This window comes from Lytechinus pictus, chromosome 15 (assembly GCF_037042905.1).
Source record: "Lytechinus pictus isolate F3 Inbred chromosome 15, Lp3.0, whole genome shotgun sequence".
Lineage (NCBI taxonomy): Eukaryota > Metazoa > Echinodermata > Echinoidea > Temnopleuroida > Toxopneustidae > Lytechinus > Lytechinus pictus.
This window is the reverse complement of record NC_087259.1, coordinates 10,516,882-10,536,457: the sequence shown is the minus strand read 5'-3', so window position 1 is coordinate 10,536,457 and position 19,576 is coordinate 10,516,882. Positions and strand designations below refer to the sequence as shown.

General features: G+C 37.6%; 2 protein-coding genes across 18 annotated transcripts in view; one reads left to right on the top strand and one right to left on the bottom strand.

Annotated features, from left to right (window-relative positions):
• Window positions 1-87: 87 nt before the first annotated feature.
• On the bottom strand, window positions 88-8,931 carry LOC129277250 (endoplasmic reticulum chaperone BiP-like). The gene is made up of 10 exons (XM_064110432.1): window positions 8,393-8,931; window positions 7,108-7,258; window positions 6,589-6,820; window positions 5,952-6,056; window positions 5,170-5,312; window positions 4,582-4,736; window positions 3,983-4,218; window positions 3,392-3,629; window positions 2,454-2,621; window positions 88-1,902 (listed from the first exon to the last, which is right to left on the bottom strand). The coding sequence occupies exons 2-10, from the start codon at window positions 7,239-7,241 to the stop codon at window positions 1,322-1,324; spliced, it is 1,992 nt and encodes a 663-aa protein (XP_063966502.1). The 5' UTR covers window positions 7,242-7,258; window positions 8,393-8,931; the 3' UTR covers window positions 88-1,321.
• Window positions 8,932-12,674: 3,743 nt separating this feature from the next.
• The window catches only part of LOC129277738 (uncharacterized), a 40,071-nt gene continuing 33,169 nt past the window's right edge, over window positions 12,675-19,576 (top strand). For 8 of the 17 annotated variants that reach the window (XR_010295803.1, XR_010295799.1, XR_010295796.1 and 5 more), the window contains exons 1-2: window positions 12,698-12,720; window positions 16,031-16,083. Coding sequence is in view for 1 of the 17 variants with exons in the window: in XM_064110087.1 (XP_063966157.1) it covers window positions 16,537-17,811 (1,275 nt within the window). In the remaining 16 variants the exon portion in view is untranslated. Of the gene's footprint in view, window positions 12,732-16,027; window positions 16,084-16,436; window positions 17,835-19,576 lie in introns of those variants that run through there. The other 9 variants (XR_010295804.1, XR_010295806.1, XR_010295802.1 and 6 more) reach the window with 5 other exon arrangements.

Genomic DNA, 19,576 nt, shown 5'->3' with positions numbered 1-19,576 from the left:
TTTATTAGTTGACCAGCTAGCATGTAAAAACATATTGAATGAATATTGACAATTTCAACTCAAAACAAACAAGAAAGGCAGGAGAAATTATAAATTGATAACATTTCATATTCTCAAGTATGAATTTATTCCCAGACATAGAAAATTTTCATATTGTGCAACACAAAAACATAGATAAACTTTTCAAGAAAACTAGTAAAAATATCACAAGTACATGTACATTGTGTTTACACAATATGGTCACAAAAGAAACAAAAAATATTATCTCATCTATGACATAACTTAAGACAGAACTTTTTTTTTTTTAAATTTTACTATACTCTACATCAAAGGTGTACATGTATGGCATTGAATATTAAGCCTGGCCGAAACTCCACACCATGAACAAGAAAGAAATGAACGAAGAAAGAAAATAATAAATTACAAATTATGACATCTGTTTTGGAGGTTATGGACAAACACTTAATTGTATCACTTCAATGAAAAGTTCCACTTCACATCAATTTCCCGCAGAATAAATTAATTTAGGCACACTACACCATGAAGAACATAGAAGTGAAATAAGGGAAAACTTGGATATTGGAGAATGGAATTGAGATGGTTCGGCAAGACTGAGTGCCTGCTGATTGCTTAAGATAGCAGATTAAGAGTAGTTTAAGATTGACCAATGAAGTAAACAATAGTTTCCTCCTACTTGTAGTTTCAATGTAAAGAAAGTATTGTCTAACATTTGAAGCAGTTTGTTGTAATTGGAATTGCATAACTGTGCTTAAAATCTCTCATTGAGGACATGAATAAATTTGTTTTCAAATATGGAAATCTTGAAAACTGCTGATGTTAAACCACACAAAAATTGTAATAGGTGATAATTTCAAACGACTCAAATGGTAGTCTTATTTCACCTTTTCCACCTCCTTTCTTTTTAAACAATAAAGAGGAAAAACAATTTAATGGCTCAGAAAAGGAAAAATCTCACATGGCCTTACACTCAGTATTTATAAAGAAGCAAAAAACATTGATGAAATGTGCATGTGTTTTAATTTTAAATATGATTTGGTCTTTGGGTGAAAATAGAGAGCGAGTGTAACGCCATGTGAGAATGATATCAAAATAGAAGTAATTGATTTTCTACACCGATATCATGACAGAGGCAAAAGGATTGCAAAGTCTTTGAATTCTTCATCTGTCGTCGGCAATCCTTTCGTCCCCGAAATAACAAAAGGGGGAGTTGGTTTCCCCCTGAACTATAATTGGTAATGTCACTATGGCAACAGTTCATGAGATGTTAGTAGCTGTCGCAACAACAGTCATTATTCTCACACTATAACTCGTCGTGATCTTCATCGTATTCTTCATCGGCGTCTTCGTCTCCACCGGGTGGGGGAGCCCCTGCACCGTCATATAATTTACTAACTATAGGATTAACAACAGCTTCAAGCTCTTTTTTATGCTCTTGGTATTCCTCGGTATCTGCATCAGGATTTGCATCTAGCCATTCTATTTGCTCATCGACTGCGCTCATAATGGTGTCTTTTTCATCATCTGATAATTTACCACCGAGCTTTTCTTCGTCATTGACCTGGTTTTTTAGCGAGTAGGAGTAGCTCTCAAGCTCGTTCCTTGCCTCCACCTTTTCCTTCGTCTTCTTGTCCTCCTCGGCGAACCTCTCAGCTTCATTCACCATCCTCTCGATGTCCTCTGGCGTCAGGCGGTTCTGATCGTTTGTGATGGTGATCTTTTCTTTGTTGCCGGTGCCCTTGTCTTCGGCGCTAACCCTCAGGATGCCGTTGACGTCGATCTCGAAGGTGACCTCGATCTGGGGGACGCCACGGGGTGCAGGTGGGATTCCGTTCAAATCAAACTTTCCTAGAAGATGGTTATCCTTTGTCATGGCTCTTTCACCTGAAGAAACAGCAAAGGGGTTAAATTTGTTAGAATGGTTACTGAATAGAGTACAGGATCTCTTTACCCTGTGACACTAAAGGAAACAATTCATGTGATCAATTACTATTCTTTTTCACTACACATGCACTACTGATATCAATGTTAAGATTGATGGTATCTTATATATCACAGGGCAGAGAATAAAATATCTAATCAATACATGTGGATTTTGACTTTGGAGCATTAATATTTGTGGTGTATCATTGCCAACATCTCTATACCATGGGTCACCAAATAATTCATATATTCCATACAGGTTCAAATAAATAATGGTATAGAGTACCAAAGTGTGATATCTTTCACTTTCTTTTTGTTCATTTCTGCATTTTGATGATATTTCATGATAAAACCTCCACACATAGAAGGAAATTATGTGATATGATGACATATTTCATGAAACAAATAGTTATTTTTTGCTCTTTATAAGCTACTTTATAAGCTAATCCTTGCAGCTGATTGGCTCAGAGCAAATTATGCTTCCTGAAACATTCTCGACTTAACGAACTCACCTTCAAAGACCTGGATGGTTACAGTTGGCTGGTTGTCGGCAGCTGTGGAGAAGATCTGCGATTTCTTGGTGGGTACAACGGTGTTCCTGCCGATGAGCTTTGTCATGACGCCTCCAACGGTCTCAATACCCATGGTCAGGGGGTTAACGTCAAGAAGAACAAGGTCACCTTCATAGGAAAACAGAGACACAAGATGATTAGATCACTGGGTCACAGGAGTGCACTACGTATGACCACTAAAATACAGCCATTGATCATAGATTGATTTCAAAGGCTGACTGCATGAATTTGCCAATGCAATCAAGCACGAAAATCGGTCATATGTTCAATAGTTAAGCTCTGTGTCATGGGCCCCAGTTAATAAATACATTCTATTCTTAAGTAAAGCAGGGTAATTCCATAAAATATGTATGTCCGACCCCCTATATGTGGGCACTTCATGAAATCTTCTGTGTCTTATTTCTTGTTCTTTTGAAAGTCTGTAATGTTCTCAAAGGACCATGTCTTGGTCACTTTATGAAGTGAAGTCAGACTTGAGAAAAATTGGGGTCGGACGTACAAAAAGGTTGATCATTTTATGGAATTGCCCAGCAGTGAAATCCAATCGTCATACAATGTTCATGAAACAATAAGATATTCTTTGTCAAGTGTTAGAGTCGAAGAGTTGTAATTCAAGACATTAGGTACTTAATATGATCGAGCCAAAGCATGAAGAGTTTGATAGACTGAGGGCGACATTACACCATGTGCCAAATTTAGATTAGTACCTGCACATTAGATAACTTTCATGCTGATTAATTACTCAGTGCATTTCTTTACATAAAATCTCCCCTCTTTCTTTAACACATGAGAATTTAACAGATTTATCAAAAGTGTAAAACTGATTTGGTAATCTCTTGTAACCCTACATATTCATTCCAAAGTGTTGGTGAACTTACTTGTCTCTGCTTCTCCGCTCAGCACACCACCTTGAACTGCGGCACCGTAAGCGACGGCTTCATCAGGGTTGATTCCTCGGGAGGGTTCCTTGTTGTTGAAGAACTCCTTCACCAGCTGTTGAATCTTGGGGATACGGGTGGAACCACCGACGAGTACAATCTCGTGAATTTCCTGCTTCTTTAGACCGGCATCATCCAGAACACGTTGGACTGGCTTCATGGTGGAGCGGAAGAGATCCTGAGAGACAAAAGGGAAGAGTAGAAAATGTGTGCTAAGTCACAGGACTGATGGCGTGTTTCATAAATAAAGCACTATACCGTTTGTAATTACCAGAATACACACAACTTCGATTTACTGCATTTTCAAGAAAATATATTTCCATTTCATATCTTTAGGTAAGCATGTTAAACTCTCCAAGTATTTATTCTTCCATTCACAATTTGGTTGCCACACCATTTTTCATTTGTTATATTTCTGGAAATTAAGACGTGCAAACACAAACAATGAAAAATAATTCTTCCAGGCCTATCCAATCACACTAATTTTTTTTTTTAAGAAAAAAAAATTAGCACATGCGAAAAATAGCTTACCATGTTCAATTCTTCAAATCTGGCACGGGTGAGAGTCTCTGAGAAGTCTTCGCCATCGTAGAAGGATTCAATCTCGATACGAGCCTGGTGCTGGGAACTGAGAGCCCTCTTGGCCTTCTCCACCTCACGACGGAGCTTCTGGACGGCCCTGTTGTCCTTCCTCACGTCCTTGCCCTTCTTCTTCTTGTAAAGCTTGATGAAGTGCTCCATCACGCGCTGGTCAAAGTCTTCACCGCCTGTGGTCAAAGATTTTTAAATGTGGAAAATGTCAAGTTTTCTGGCAACCTTTATGAAATTATTGCTTTTGTTTGTAATTTGCTAGAGAAAATAAGCTGCAAGAATCATTTTATCCCCCCTATGAATAATTGGCAGTGTCATATCATCTCCCATAATAAATCTTAGATTGCAATTCAAGAAATTAATGTAAGAATTCTCTTCCACTGTACATAAAAACACAAAATACTTGGAAATCTTAAATAGCACAAAAGGTCACTCATGCATGAGGTTGTGTGTAACTGGTCAACACATTCATGACATACAACCATGGATATTTATTCACCAAGTTGGTAACTTGTGAAATATCAATGAGCTTTCCTTACCAAGATGAGTGTCTCCATTGGTTGAGATAACTTCAAATACTCCATTATCGATGGTGAGGAGAGAAACGTCAAAGGTACCGCCACCAAGATCAAAAACAAGAATGTTCTTTTCTCCTTCCTTCTTGTCCATACCATAGGCAATAGCAGCAGCAGTACTGTGAGAGATTAAATAAAAAAATTAAAAAATAGGATACATTTTTCTTTCTTATCCAGCTTTTTTTTTCAGCACAATATTTAAGTCAAGCGACTCACTTCAACTATGTACAGAGAGATTTATTTCCAGAAAATAAAGCAAATCTTCAAAAATTGATAGCAAAAAATGTTTATACATGGATATCTTTGATACTTCCTCTTTTCTCTCAGTAATGCTTCAGAAAAATGTACACAACATTTAGCTTCAATTCTTTTTAACCTCATTCCCCATGTATCAAGAAACTCCCAACTCTTCAAAACATTACCTATTCAAACGTAACTTGAAACACAACTTTATTACAAATCTGAACTCACTTTATGCTTATACTGCACTCTGCGTCCTCTGGAAAAGGTGCGATATCAATCCAATCACTATTATAAGAATTAAATACTCACGGTTCGTTGATGATTCTCATAACGTTGAGACCAGAGATGACACCAGCATCTTTGGTTGCCTGGCGCTGGGCATCGTTGAAGTAAGCAGGAACGGTCACAACAGCATGGGTAACCTTCCTACCCAAGTAAGCCTCAGCAGTTTCCTGCATTGAATAAAGGCGAATAGAACATTCATAAACCCTCCAGTGTGCCTGAACTGAACAATTATTTGTGTTCAGAAGAACTCTGAAAGATACATGTACTCTTTGAAATATAATTCTCGAAGTCTGATGGATCCATGGACTTTTCTCAAGTTGCGAGCCTAGTTTTGCTAAACATTATTCATGTTCTGAAGACCTCTTTCAATCATTAACTCTTCTAGATCTCTGAAATATAAGTTTGATTGATAAATTCAGTTATGTATACATAAACTACGACAGACCTTTATATTTTTACAAGTCAATCTTCATCTAGGGCACAATTCCCTTTCTTAAGCAGGAACATTTTAATCATTCAAAAAACGAAAGAGGCAGTATTCACAATCTCTTTTCAACTGCCGCAATTAGGCTTAGCCGCAATCATCTTTTTTGTGCTACCTAAAACATACATATATACATGTGAACTACTCTAGCCTAGGGTCCTATCATAACACTTGTTATATTACATGTTTCCAATAGCAGTTTACAAAATCACTCAAATGGATTGGCCTATAGTGAACTTGTTATATTGTGCATTTGTTAATACGTATAACAAGTCTTTATGAAACAAGACCCTGATCTGTATTAGTGTCCAACTTGTCTTACCTTCATTTTGGTGAGAACCATAGCGCTGATCTCCTCTGCAGCAAAGAGCTTGGAGTCTGAGCCAATATTGACACGTACATGAGGCTTGCTGTTCTTGTTCTCAAGCTGGAGTGATTTAAAAAAAAAGGGAAAAAAAAATTTGTAACCACAATTGTGGAAATTACAAGTGCATTGATCCTCAAATTAAAATCAATTATGTGATCACAATTCTTTGCCACAGTTGTATATTGGTAAGCTATCACAGGCACGTGGAGTCATGTCATAACGATTCAGGTAAAAGCAGTTGAGTTCCAATGCTAGGGGAAAGTGCATGTTTCTCCCTCCCAAAATGCCTGCAATCAGTACCAAGTTTGTTATTCTCCGACATTTGGCGATAATGATTCTATGAAGAATTTCATTGGATGTCATGCCATCGGGAATATGCAAGATCCGACTAGCCTAGACTTTATGATTTAGCCCCCTATTCCTTATAATATTTTGAACCATGAGCCCTTACCTTGACCCACCAACCCCGGCCAAGCTTAAACAACCCTATCATGTATTTCAATACATCCAAGACATTTAAGCAAATGTTACGTCACCATCTGGGGATGGGGGGGGGGGGGGGAGAGAAGGGTGGGGTAGGTTCTCAGCTCACCTTGAAAGGGAAGTATTTGAGATCATGTTGCACAGAGCTATCATCCCAGTTCCTGCCGATCAATCTCTTGGCATCAAAGACAGTATTTTCGGGATTGCTTGTCAGCTGATTCTTGGCTGCATCTCCGATGAGACGCTCGCCTTCACTGGTGAAAGCAACGTATGAAGGTGTGATTCGGTTTCCTTGGTCGTTGGCAATGATCTCTACACGGCCATTCTTGAACACACCCACACTGTAAAGCAAGAATTGGAAAGAAATGAAAATGCATTCGTAAATAATAAGCCATATTAATCTATAAAGCTGAAAAAATAGGAAACGAATTCCAAATCAAATTACCGGTACCGTACTCAATATTTAATGCATTAAACTTTTAAAACAGAACCAGACAAGCTTTGGAGCCGATAGCATGATTTGGTGTACGTAAGGTAAATTAGACCTAATCTGATCAGAACCATACCGTTGCCTGACGAATGAAATTAACAGGTGGTTCATTAAGGGTATTTCAATCGTTAACCTTACCATGAATAGGTTGTGCCCAGGTCGATTCCGATGACAGTTCCAACTTCCTTCTTGGCATCATCATCTTCGTCAGCATTAACTGCGAGAGACGCAGAGAGTGCCACAAGGCACATGCACCAAACAAGTTTCCTCATCTTGATTTTATTTCTTTCTGTAAAACATTCAGGAGAAAAATAAGTTTAAAGTTCCGACTTTGACCCTAAGTTAATGATTTCCAAGATCGATAATGCTTTAACATTGCTATTTTAACTTAACGTTAAAAATTGATTGTTGTTTTTTGTCAACTCATATAAAATTTAAGTTAGAAGTAGTACTTTAAGTTTCATGTAAAAAAGTTAGATGTCCATCCATGTCTTGCATCTGCAGGTCATGACATGTGTCGGTCACTGAGAAACGTTAAGAAATCTTTTTACATGAGAAAACCATGGAATAGTCTCATTAATGTCAAATGAATTATTTAATGCACCCAGTGTCTACAGCTTCGAGAACGGACTGGACAAGTATTGGAGAAGTGAACCAGTGAAGTTCAACTGTTCAAGTTCGACGCTGACCCACCAGGACATGATCCGGCCAACCTAGAGAAAGAATTTGGAACTGAATACAGAGTCATAATGACTTTGTTCAGTAGGGCCTATATTCCCTCAGTCTTAGCCTAGTAACAAAAATTAATGATAGGCCTAATAGTACGTCTAGGTCTAGATCTATTCAGGCTAAGTAATATTTTATAATTCATCACTCATTTAAATGATGCATATCATGAATCTGTGAATAGGGCCTAACGTTTGAGCCTTTTTAGATGTCTACATTACTCATTAGGCTTATGAATTATAATATAGGCCCCCTAATAGGGGCCATTTGGCTTAGACGGGGGGGGGGGTGAAACAAGTCAGGAGTCCTGACAAATTTATCAGTCGAACTCAAATTATAAAGTCACGATGGACACACCCACTCTCACAAAACAGCTACAGAAATCTGCTTAAACTACTTTCTAAAACAAACTTCAATTTCGTTATCACGAAACTGCAAACATAAAGTAACATTTTAGCGCAATCAATTCGATTTGAGAACTCCTTTCTTCCCAGTCAAGACTCAAATCTCCCAGCTCACTTCTCCGACTGATCATCTCAATTCTCAATCTCATTCTGATTCTCAATCAAGTCAAAAGCACTTCCTGTTCTTCTCATTAAACATGCACAAGAAGCTTGAATTCTGAATCAAATTCAACATATTTTGTAATACAACATGATATCCAATAAATACAAATTGAAATCTGGTGTATACTTACATTTCTCAAGTATAGAACACGGTAAAAATAGACAAAAATCCTGAAAATCTCGGATATATTCACGGAGTATCACAGTGGCATACGAACAGCTGATTGCACGTAGAACGAATGATAACTTGTGTGTTAACAATTTCTAGAGTACACGTGTGTAAAATGAATAGAAAGATGCTGTTACGAGGAATCACGTTGATTTTTACGTGTGCGTAGCTGATCGTGGCCAACGCTGATTGGCCAGCTACCGGCAACATGGCCCGCCGTCATTGGTCAACTGTAGTGACACGTAAACTTAGTCAATAAGAAAAGTTGATGTCATACTATCTGACTCAACCCCATCGAAAAAAATTAGTAAAAATCAATAAAGGAAATAGAGAATGCCTCTAGAAAACTAACGTGTCCTTTCTAAAATCTGACGTGGCGTTTTAATTTCATGCACAGTTTAGTAAGCTAACACACGTCAAGTGATATTTAGGGAATTCACCTAAAAGTTCACCCCAGTTCACCCACAAATTTCAACATAGACTCAAAAGACAAAACGCTGTAAAATTTATACAATTCTGTTTACATATAACCTTGCATGCTTGAAATACTATAGTCGTTTGACAATTTAAACAATCATGCCTAATTTATCTAGAATCGAATGTTTAAAAAAATCAACTTTGTTGGTAAAGGTTTTTAACACTTGCTTAAACATGTTAAACATGTGTGAAAAATTAAAATGACATTTTTCATGTTATATACGAGCAGTTGCCCCATATGCTATCATATAAAATTTATAATGGTTCATGATGACTAAAAATTGTTTCTTTCAGGAGCGGATGTGAAATAGTTTGTTGATATAGGCCTAGCCGGGCTATTTAAAGGTCAAGTCCACCTCAGAAAAATGTTGATTTGAATCAATAGAGAAAAATCAGACAAGCACAATGCTGAAAATTTCATCAAAATCGGATGTAAAATAAGAAAGTTATGACATTTCAAAGTTTCGCTTATTTTTAACAAGATAGTTATATGAACGAGCCAGTTACATCCAAATGAGAGAGTCGATGATGTCACTCACTCACTATTTCTTTTGTTTTTTATTGTTTGAATTATACAATATTTCAATTTTTGCGAATTTGACGATTAGGACCTCCTTGCCTGTAGCATAAAATGTTCAAATAATGGAATTCCACGTGTTCAGGGAGGAATGAAACTTCATTTCACATGACAATGATGAGAAAATCAAAATATTTCATATTTCATATAGTAAAATACAAAAGAAATAGTGAGTGAGTGATGTCATCAGTTCCCTCATTTGCATACCGACCAGGATGTGCATATAACTATTTTGTGAAATTAAGCGAAATTTTAAAATGTCATAACTTTCTTATTATACATGCGATTTTGATGAAATTTTCAGTGTTATACTTGTTGGATTTTTCTCTTTTTATTCCAATCAACTTTATGTTGGGGTGGACTTGTCCTTTAAGGTAGGCCCTATAGGGTCGACAGTAAAAAAAAAACAGCTTCATGATATTCCTTTTTTTTTAATTCACGATACATCTGCTCACATGAAGTCACAAATTAAAAAAAAAGCGAAATATTATAATAACTTTTTAAATTTTTGTTGGATTTCTTTCAATTTTTCAAAACTAAGTATTTTTTTATGTAATGTATGTGGAAAGAAGGCCTATTTATGAATTCCTTGATAATAAAATTGATACTTTCTTATCCAATCGTGTGTAAAATAAAAGCATTCTGTGTTCATTCTCATTTCATTTATTTTCCATCATACATAACAAATAACTCATTCGAATATGAAAGAGTATAAACGACCATAGGCACTACATTAAATGTAGAATACTAGTAAAAAGAAAGCAAAAGAGCAATACATTTTAAAGTGGTACGACCCAATATGAAACCAAGATGTTGTGCGTAATATAGGCGTTGGCGGTACGTAGGCCCTTAACAAATTAATGAAATGCCTACATTGACATAAGAATAGAGCCAAGAAAATTTTGAAGAATTACCGGATTTCGATAGGTTCCTATTTAGGCATAAAACGCCTCTGATCCATTTAAGTGCCCATACAGATTTAAAAGTTTCAGCCCCGCCACAGGCAGAGGCGGTCACAGCCATGGGGGTAAGACGGTCTATTCTTATTTTTTCTCAATCGAACTGAGTGTTTCTATCCTCTTCACTTTTTTTCCTCCCTTGCACAATTCTAACGCTACTTGTCTCCTAATAATAATGTCTTGCCTACTAATTAAGGCCTTCATTATTAAAATATGTAGTCGCTCCTTGGTCGCCACTGGCGTACAGATGGGAGGATGCATGGGGGGGGGGGTAAGATCCTCCCTCCCCAGTGGCGTACCTAGGATTTTTCACAGGGGGGTCAAAACCGTCCGCCACAAAATTTGACAAGCAAAATAATTTGACAAGCAAACAAAAAAAAAAACAAAAAAAAAAGGTCTTCGATCACAAATAAAGGATTTTGTACCAGAAAGAAATTGACAAGCAAAAAAAAAAAAAAAAAAAAAAAAAAAAAAAAAGGTCTTCAAGCTCGTCAGGGAGGGGGGCATTGAAGGTCTTAAAGCTCGTCAGGGGAGGTAAAAAAAGGTTTTTCAAGCCCGTCAGGGGGGGCAAAGATACGTTTTTGCATGGGTTTTGACTCGTCAGGGGGGGGGGCAGAGTGCCCCCCCTGCTCCCCCCGTAGGTACGCTAGTGTCCCTCCCCCTGGCAATTTTTTCACGACCAAACAAAAGTTTACAAGAAACCGGACTCATAAATCACTCTTAAAAGATGTTTTGAATTACAACCATTACATGTAGGCATGTATAGGCCTACAATTTTGAAATTAGTGAGTCTCGATCGAGTTTATATAGCATCGATTTGCCTTTATGGATATGCCTGTAAATTCCGAAAGTTAATGCAAACTTTGGACGAATATAACTTGCGATTGACATGTAGGCATAATAAACATGATTCAAGAATTGTATTTTCTCTATCCTGAAACCCCGGCCACCACAATAAAATTCGACCCCGTAAACAATAACTGAAATAGGCCCTGTTTCAAATTTTAAGCCTCAGTAATGACAGTATGTTCCAGGAGAATTGCCCTTGTAGTCTTTTCTTTTTAAAATGGGCGGAAATCTCTCCCCAAAGGGGGAGGGGGCACATTTCCCCCGGAAAATTTAACAAGCAAAAAAAAAAAAGGTTCGACCCAAAAATGTAAGGTCATTTCGTCCAAAATAAATTTTGACAAGCAATAAAAAAAATAATAATATCACTTTCAAAGGGGGGGGGGGCACACTTCTATTACACATTTTGAATGATGTATAATAGACCACAAATAGTAGGGGGACATTTGATATTGTGCCCCCCTCCTTTCAAAATGGTAGGGGACGCGTCCCCCCTCTCCCCCCTGAGATTTCCCATGCTTTTTAATGAAAAGATCACTATACACAGCATTAAAAAAAAAAACGACACTAACAGCAAGAAAAACAAACAAACAAAGTTAACGTGTCACTTTGATATTAAAAACAGCAGACTGAGACTCGTGTAGGCCTACGGTGGAAAAATTGAAACAGATAATGAATCAGGAAAACTATATGAGCTTGCAAAGGCCTGTGCCCTTATCATGTTACGGACCCCTAACATTGTTAATTTTCGCTTTAAATATTTGGAAATACAACACCGATTGTTTAAAATAGCTCCTCCATTTGCAAAGAGGTAGAACCTGGATAGTCAAATATGTTTTGTGAATATATAAAGCAAAATTAAAAAAAAATCTTACATTTTGATAAAAAATTTGTTTGATTGATTTATCCTGCTCCCCCTGAAACAAATTGAAGTTGAATAAGTTACCGAGAGTTACAGTGGAGTCTGGACTTCTTACTACATACGTGCAGTGGCTGCATGTAGCATGTGAATTTTCCCATGTAAATGTGCCATTCATTTTTTTTTTCAAATTCAAATGCATCATTAATTTTATTTTTTCATATCTTAAACGGCCTACAATACATAGGCCTAAGGCAAGATTGATACAGAAAATAACAAAAACTAATTAAGTTAATGTGAGAAAAAAAACAAAAAATAATTGACCTATTACAGCTACATTCTGAATTTACAAAGGTATCATGGATCGTACTATCACCTATTCACTTTATTCCAATTTCTCGGGAAATTTGACTTTTTAAGTAAAAGTTTTTTTTTCTTCAAATTTGCATCTACTGAAGTTTGAGAAAAACCGGAAACGACCCATGCAGCAAAATGGATTTGCGCCATCTACGGGAAATACAAGTCCAATCAACCGCGCCATTTCACGGCCATTTTACACGTGGTGGAGCTAGGTGAGTGACGTGTGAGCACATCCCTCGTCGATTTTAGGGAGTTTTAGGAATTTTATTTCATTCGTAAATGGTTATGTTTTATGGAAGTAGCTTAATTACAAAACTCTTATTACATTTTCGCATCAAAGGGGAGTAGTTAGAAATTAAAGAAGACCCTAGCCGAGCCAAGTTAGATGGGAATCGGGATGTTTTCTGCGACTGTGTCTGTGAGTGTCACTGTGAGTGTGAGTGTTTGAGTGGTTGGGTGAAATTGAGGCTTGAGCGAAATTTTCTGATGGGACACGCATGGCCATGAGTGTGGCCCGTCATGGGTGTGGTTGTGTTGTCCAAGTTGGTTTCATGTTGCAAGTCTGTATTGGTGCTTGAATTTGATGTGTTCATTTAATAATAATAATAATAATATGCAGCTTTCTGCATTTTTTCAGTACAATAAGAATAATCATACGGTTAGGCCCCTAATAATATAATAAGATTCTCACGGTAATGTAGGAAAGTTGTCAAATTCGGAGATGTACTAAAAAAAAAAAATTGAAGATAAAATAGCAAAAAAATAAGCATAGAACTAGAAGTTAGAACCAAAACTAAAGTTAGTCTTGACTTAAGACTTTAATCTGTTCAACTTCAAGGGATGGTCCAGGCTATCTCTGTAAATCATTGTAGGCCCTAAATAGAGTAAAATTTATAGAGGAAAATGCTGAAAATTTGATCAAAATCGGATAGGCCTAGTAGTAAATAAAGTTATTGAATTTTAAAAATTTGCATTATTCCGGTGAAACGGTGAACTTCTAGGCATGTCCTTATGAATATTCATTAGGTGGGCTGATGTCATATCCCCACTTATGTATTTCATTAGGCCCTAGATGAAATTAGAGTCTAGGTTTATTAATATTAAAACATTTTCTTCCAAGAATTAAAACAATAATTGGATTGACAACTGATTGATTTAGTTATTTATTGCCGCAACTTATTTCATCATGCACATTTACACATGATGTATGAAAAAATCACTCATTCAATGAACAAGGTTATGATATAACCTTGTTCTCAGTTACATCTCCATGTGTGGCAAAATTAGGGTGGCAATCTTTGGCTTATTTTCTCTTTTTCTTTGGTTTGGTTGGGACAAATGCTTGATTTTTTTACACTGACAGTTTCCATTACACCTATTAGTCATACAACTTGGCTCTAAAGTAAATTTGATTCTTTAAATTAAGGCGCGATAGCTCGGTCGGTAGTAGAGCGGGGGTTTCGGATTCCCAAGTGGTGCGCTAGTGCCCTTTGGTAAGGCACTTATCCTCGTGCATTACCAGGTCCCTCAGAAAGGACCTGAAAGCCGTTGGTCCCCTGGTTGCTTGCTCGCAGGCATTCATGCTTAGCAGTCAGGTAAAAAAACCTTGGTATAAAAAAAAAATTGGTATAAGAGATTAAAAAACAAAAATTTTCTTGCCATATTAGTTTTTTATTACTTTCCACCAATAGAGGGTGTATACAAAAATATGCCCAAAATTCAAGTTTTTGAGCGCTCTGGTGAATACGAAAATTATTCCCAAGTTACTAATGAAAAATAAATTGCAACTCTATGGAAATTAGTAATTTTGGTCTCAAAAGTGATATTTTAATGATTTTTTTAAGTGTGTGCTCTGTACAACATTGGCATACCATAGTACCTGTAGATTCCCCACAGGCAGGATGGTTGCAGTGAGCTAGTGGAAAAAATGAAACATGATTTCATGTAATCACAAAAGGAAAAGGAAAGTGGAGAGGTGACATCAGCCCACCTGATGAATATTCATGACAATGTGCATATAACTATTTTCACAAAATATTGATAAACTTTAAAATTCAATAACTTTGTTATTTGTTATTCGATTTTGATTAAATGTTCAGCTTTTTTTTCTGTAAATTTTACTCTTTATGAAATTTCCAGTCCGGACCATCCCTTTAAACTGGGACAAACCCAATTTTCTGACCTGCACTTGATCTACTGTACTGAAAGTAATTTATTTTGACATTTCTTACAAAAAAATAGAAAAGAAGGCCAAAAGTATAGGTCTAAATTAAAAACCATATAGGGACTGCCTCACTCAGTTTTCAAAGATTCCTCCACAAGAAATCTAGGAAAGCTCATTCACCTGTCAAGTGCACTAGTCAATGTAAACATATCAGGTTTCATAACAAGGTTATTGAATGATGGGGCAAAAAGACGGTTAACTGGGGGGGGGGGGTGGGGAATTGAGGTCACTGAATCTATTTTTGATACTGAATCCCCAAAATTGCTGTCTATGTCCTGCAGGGGTAGGCCTAAGTGAAAAAGAAAACTGTTCCCATAAACAAGGACAGTCTCAATTTATCAAGACATAATTTGTCTTGGTTTATGAGGATATCCTAGGACTGTGGGACAATCCCAGTTATTGTACAAGCGCCTTGTCAGGGTTATCAGCGCCTACTGTTAATATTTTCACAAACAATTGATTTATTCTACAAATAATTTAACTTAATCGGTTAAGGGGTAGGCTAGATCTAGATCTACTTGAGGACAAGGCTGAGAGGACAAAGCTGAAAGAACAGATAGTAAAATCGGACGTACAAAGTGGAAACAATGAAAATTTAACTCTATAGTCAAAGTAATTGGACAAGGAATATGACATCTTCAAAGTTTTTATTATTTTCCTGAAACAGTTCAGATCTATGCATGTCATGAATATGCAGTGAGCATGCTGACAATGTCATATCCGCACTTATTCTTTTGTAGACCCCTATTTTATTTGAATTTTTGGTCCTCCAAGAATGAAAAAAAATTGGATTGACTAGTGAATTACATCATGTAAAATAGATCTCGGTCCAATGATCACAGCTGCAAATCCTGATGAAATTGATTTCAACTTATTTTGGCTATAAATGGATACAACTATTGTGAAATGAGTAGGACTTGGTCAAGGTCTTTTTTTAGTGTTCAAGAGTTGATGTAGGTGATGAAAACATGCACCAGATTCATGAAAATCAATGATTGTATCTGAAAAAGTTGATAGACCTGATGCATCAACAGAAGCAGGGATGTGATTGAAAAATATTTTCATAAAAGGTTGTTTTTTACATTTAAAACATTCAAAAGTAAAATTCAAATCCTTTTTTTAACCATTGAAGCATTTTTTTTGCTAAAAATAAGCATGTGCTCCCTCTTTGTTTGAAGTCATTTAAAAAGACTTGTTAAAGAAATTTATGTATTTACTATGTCATATATCTAGGGCCTAAAAAAATATTAGAAGACTACTTAATAAGAAATGTTCTTCTTTCTGCCCTGAATTCACAGATTACCTCTGCAGTTACACCGTGATCTTCCACGTTCCTACAGCATATTGAAATGTAAGTATGGCACCTGTGACAGAATTTTAGTTTTTACAACCTGATATGCTCTGGAAATGAAGGACAAAGTAGTAAAAAAAATGCTTAAATTGGGAGCATTTGAAAAATAATTGATTCTGGGAATTTATCTTTCACAAGTCTAATATTAATCCAAATGAAAGCAAATTTTTAAAAGATATGTGTTAGTAATTTACCTGTAGTCAAACCTATGTCTGTTCCGGGAGGTAACTTGTGTAGAATGACATGAGCAGTTGTAGGGCCTACTTGATATTTTACTACGTAAGCCTCCGATTGAGACTACATGTCTCATCGGGAATAATATGAGATCCCGCTGATCACGTGCGTGTCAATTCGTTGGCGCGTGTTGTGATTGAGCGGAAAAGATTTTTCACAGCGTAGAAAAATCCATAGAATTTCGCAGAAATTCTAAAACTTGGAATAATCAAACTTATTATGAAGGATTTAAAGGATAAACGTTCCGCAGGCGTGGCCGTGGAAAAGGAAAAGGACAAGAATTCCGACCGCGTAGCGGCGGAAATTTCGAGTATGGAGTTGGAAAACGTGAGTCTGGCTGACCGTGCTGCGGCGGCCAAGGGGACGACAGGATCGGAGCGCACCCGGGGAGTTCCGGCGGTGCAGAAGTCTAGCGATCGCTCGGCGGTCGCGACGGCTCGGCCGAAAACGTCTAAGTCGAAGGATGAAATTGGAATGGTGAACAATCGTCTCGACAGACTCGAAGGCTTACTTTGCCAATTTATGGAGGCTCTTCCCAATAAACAAGATGATATGGCAGGCATGGGACATGCACAGCCAGAGCGACATTTTGATCTTGGTCGCAGTGAAACAGCCTCCACCGCAAGTCATAGAGAGGGAATTATGGAAGTTGAAGATGAGAGCACAAGTGCAGAGTTGGAGTCTTGCACGGAGATGACTGAATCACTAAAAGTTCCAGCTTTTGCTGCTAAATTTGCGGTAGCATCAGACATTGGGCAACCTCTTGAGGAAGAATTGGCTAACTCTGTGAATTACTTAATGAGCCATCACTTGGAGGAAAAAGTGCTGGATGAGACCAGCAGCAAATATCCATGCCCGTCAAACTGCAGAGTCATTGACACTCCGAAAGTTAATCAGACAATTTGGGACAATTTGTCTGCCTCTGTCCGTACCAAGGATGTCAAACTTCAGAGGGTCCAAAAATCTCTTACGAGGGGCATCTCGGCTTACGTCAGTCTTCTTGATCCAAATAACATGTCCTCTGAACAACAGGATGTTTTGGCATTGTTATGCAATGCTAATTTTGAGATGAATGCCCTCCGCAAAGAACTGATAAAGCCAGATCTTAACACAAAGTTTACTCATCTTTGCAAGCCCACAAATCCAGTAACAAAGTACCTATTCGGAGATGATCTGGGCAAGCAGGTGAAAGACTTGCAAGACCAGCATAAAGCGGCAGCTGGAGTTATGAAAGGTGGTTATAAAAAACCGAAACCATCATATAGACCTTATCCAAGCCAAGGGCATGAACGTAGATATAAAGAAGCTGGTTGGACGTCGCGGACATCCTACTCTGACTCACCAGGCAGTGCATCAAGACCTTTTTTAGGCCAGCGAACCCAGTGGAGGAGAAGAGCTCCACAGGTCCCTCACACATTCACACCGACAGCAGCTCGGGAGGGACATCAAGCCCCACAGTTCAGAAAGTCCAGCCAAGGGCAGGGCAGAAAGTAGAGAAACTACCAGATTTTGACAAGGTAGGAAAGACTTCCAATCTACCTAGATCTACACAGAATTATGATTTTCCAGTCGGAGGTCGACTGAAGCTTTATGCTCATAAATGGGGAGAGCTTACATCTGATTCATTTATTTTACAAGCTGTACAGGGTTACAAGCTTGAATTTGATCCACTAAAATTTCCCCCTAGAAGGGAAAAACCCCTTCATGAGTTTAAAAGAAATTCAGAGGAAACAGCAGTGATTACAGAAGAGATAAATAAACTGCTGGAGAAAAATGTTATAGAATCATGTGATCATATAAAAGGGGAATTTATATCGAATATTTTCACAAGGCCAAAGAAAAATGGCGGCCTGCGGATCATATTAGATCTGTCAGAATTGAACAAAAGCATTTCATATTGCCATTTTAAGATGGACAATATTAGAGCAGCTCTACCCCTCATTTCTCAAGATGATTATTTAGCTTCAGTCGACCTTCGAGATGCATATTTCACGGTACCTATTCACCCTGAGTCTAGAAAATATCTGAGATTTGTATGGCAGGGAAAATTATGGCAATTTCAAGCATTACCCAATGGGCTTAGCTCGGCACCAAGGCTTTTTACAAAACTGCTTAAACCTGTCTTTGCGTCGCTCAGGGAGAAAGGCCATATTGTAATTGGATATCTAGATGACACTCTTATTATAACCAAAACTGCTAAGAAATCAGAGGCAGCAGTTAAAGCAACTACTACATTGCTTTCAGAGTTGGGTTTTATTATTCACCCTGAAAAGTCTGTTTTAGATCCTACTTGTGAGATCACCTTTCTGGGGTTCAATCTGAACACCCGAGACATGAGTGTCAGGCTTCCAAGGGAGAAGCAAGAAAACATTAAACAATCTTGTCGTGAATTGATGGGTAATCAGAATCCGCAAACTAGGAAAGTTGCAAGGGTAATTGGACAATTAGTAGCATCTTGTCCAGCTGTACAATATGGTCCTCTCTTTTACAGAGCGTTGGAGAAAGACAAGATATTTGCCCTTGCAAAGAACAAGGGACATTTTGATAGGCAAATGACACTATCAAGAGAAAGCATCTATGAATTGCAGTGGTGGATATTTAACATTGATTCGCAATTCAACCCCATGCAGAGGGCAAAACCAGATGTGGAAATTCATACAGATGCTAGTGGAAAAGGTTGGGGGGCAACAGATCTCTCCTTTTCAACAGGTGGTAGATGGAACAGTGAAGAAATGGCACTGGCCAATCAAAATAAAATCAATGTGCTAGAAACAATAGCTGTTAGCCATGGGCTGAAAGCCTTTTGCTCAGAGAAAAAGAACATTCATGTACTGGTAAGGACAGACAATACCACAGCTGTAGCATACTTGAATAATATGGGTGGCACAAAGTCGCCGGAATGTAATAGAGCAGCCATTAATATTTGGAAATGGTGTATCAATAATGACATCTGGCTTACAGCTGCTCATTTACCTGGAAGATTGAATATTGAGGCAGATCGTATGTCACGGAAATTCTCTGATAGTACAGAATGGATGTTGAATAAGAGGATATTCCAAAAAATAGAGAGTTTGGCATACCAGAAATCGATTTGTTTGCCTCCCGCCTGAATAAACAGGTTAACAGTTACATTTCTTGGAGGCCTGATCCAGAGGCCTTGGCCGTAGATGCCTTCACTGTTGATTGGGGCCAATGGGAATTTTATGCTTTCCCTCCTTTTAGTATGATACCTTTGTGTTTGCAAAAGATTCAGAAGGAT

Bases quoted from the DNA above. Each gene is read 5' to 3' on its own strand.
- LOC129277250 (XM_064110432.1), bottom strand. From the start codon at position 7,241: ATGAGGAAACTTGTTTGGTGCATGTGCCTTGTGGCACTCTCTGCGTCT. The intron at 6,821-7,107 runs GTAAGGTTAACG...CTTGCTTTACAG, and splicing joins CTGGGCACAACCTATTCATG to TGTGGGTGTGTTCAAGAATG. The intron at 1,903-2,453 runs GTGAGTTCGTTA...CTGTTTCTTCAG, and splicing joins AACCATCCAGGTCTTTGAAG to GTGAAAGAGCCATGACAAAG.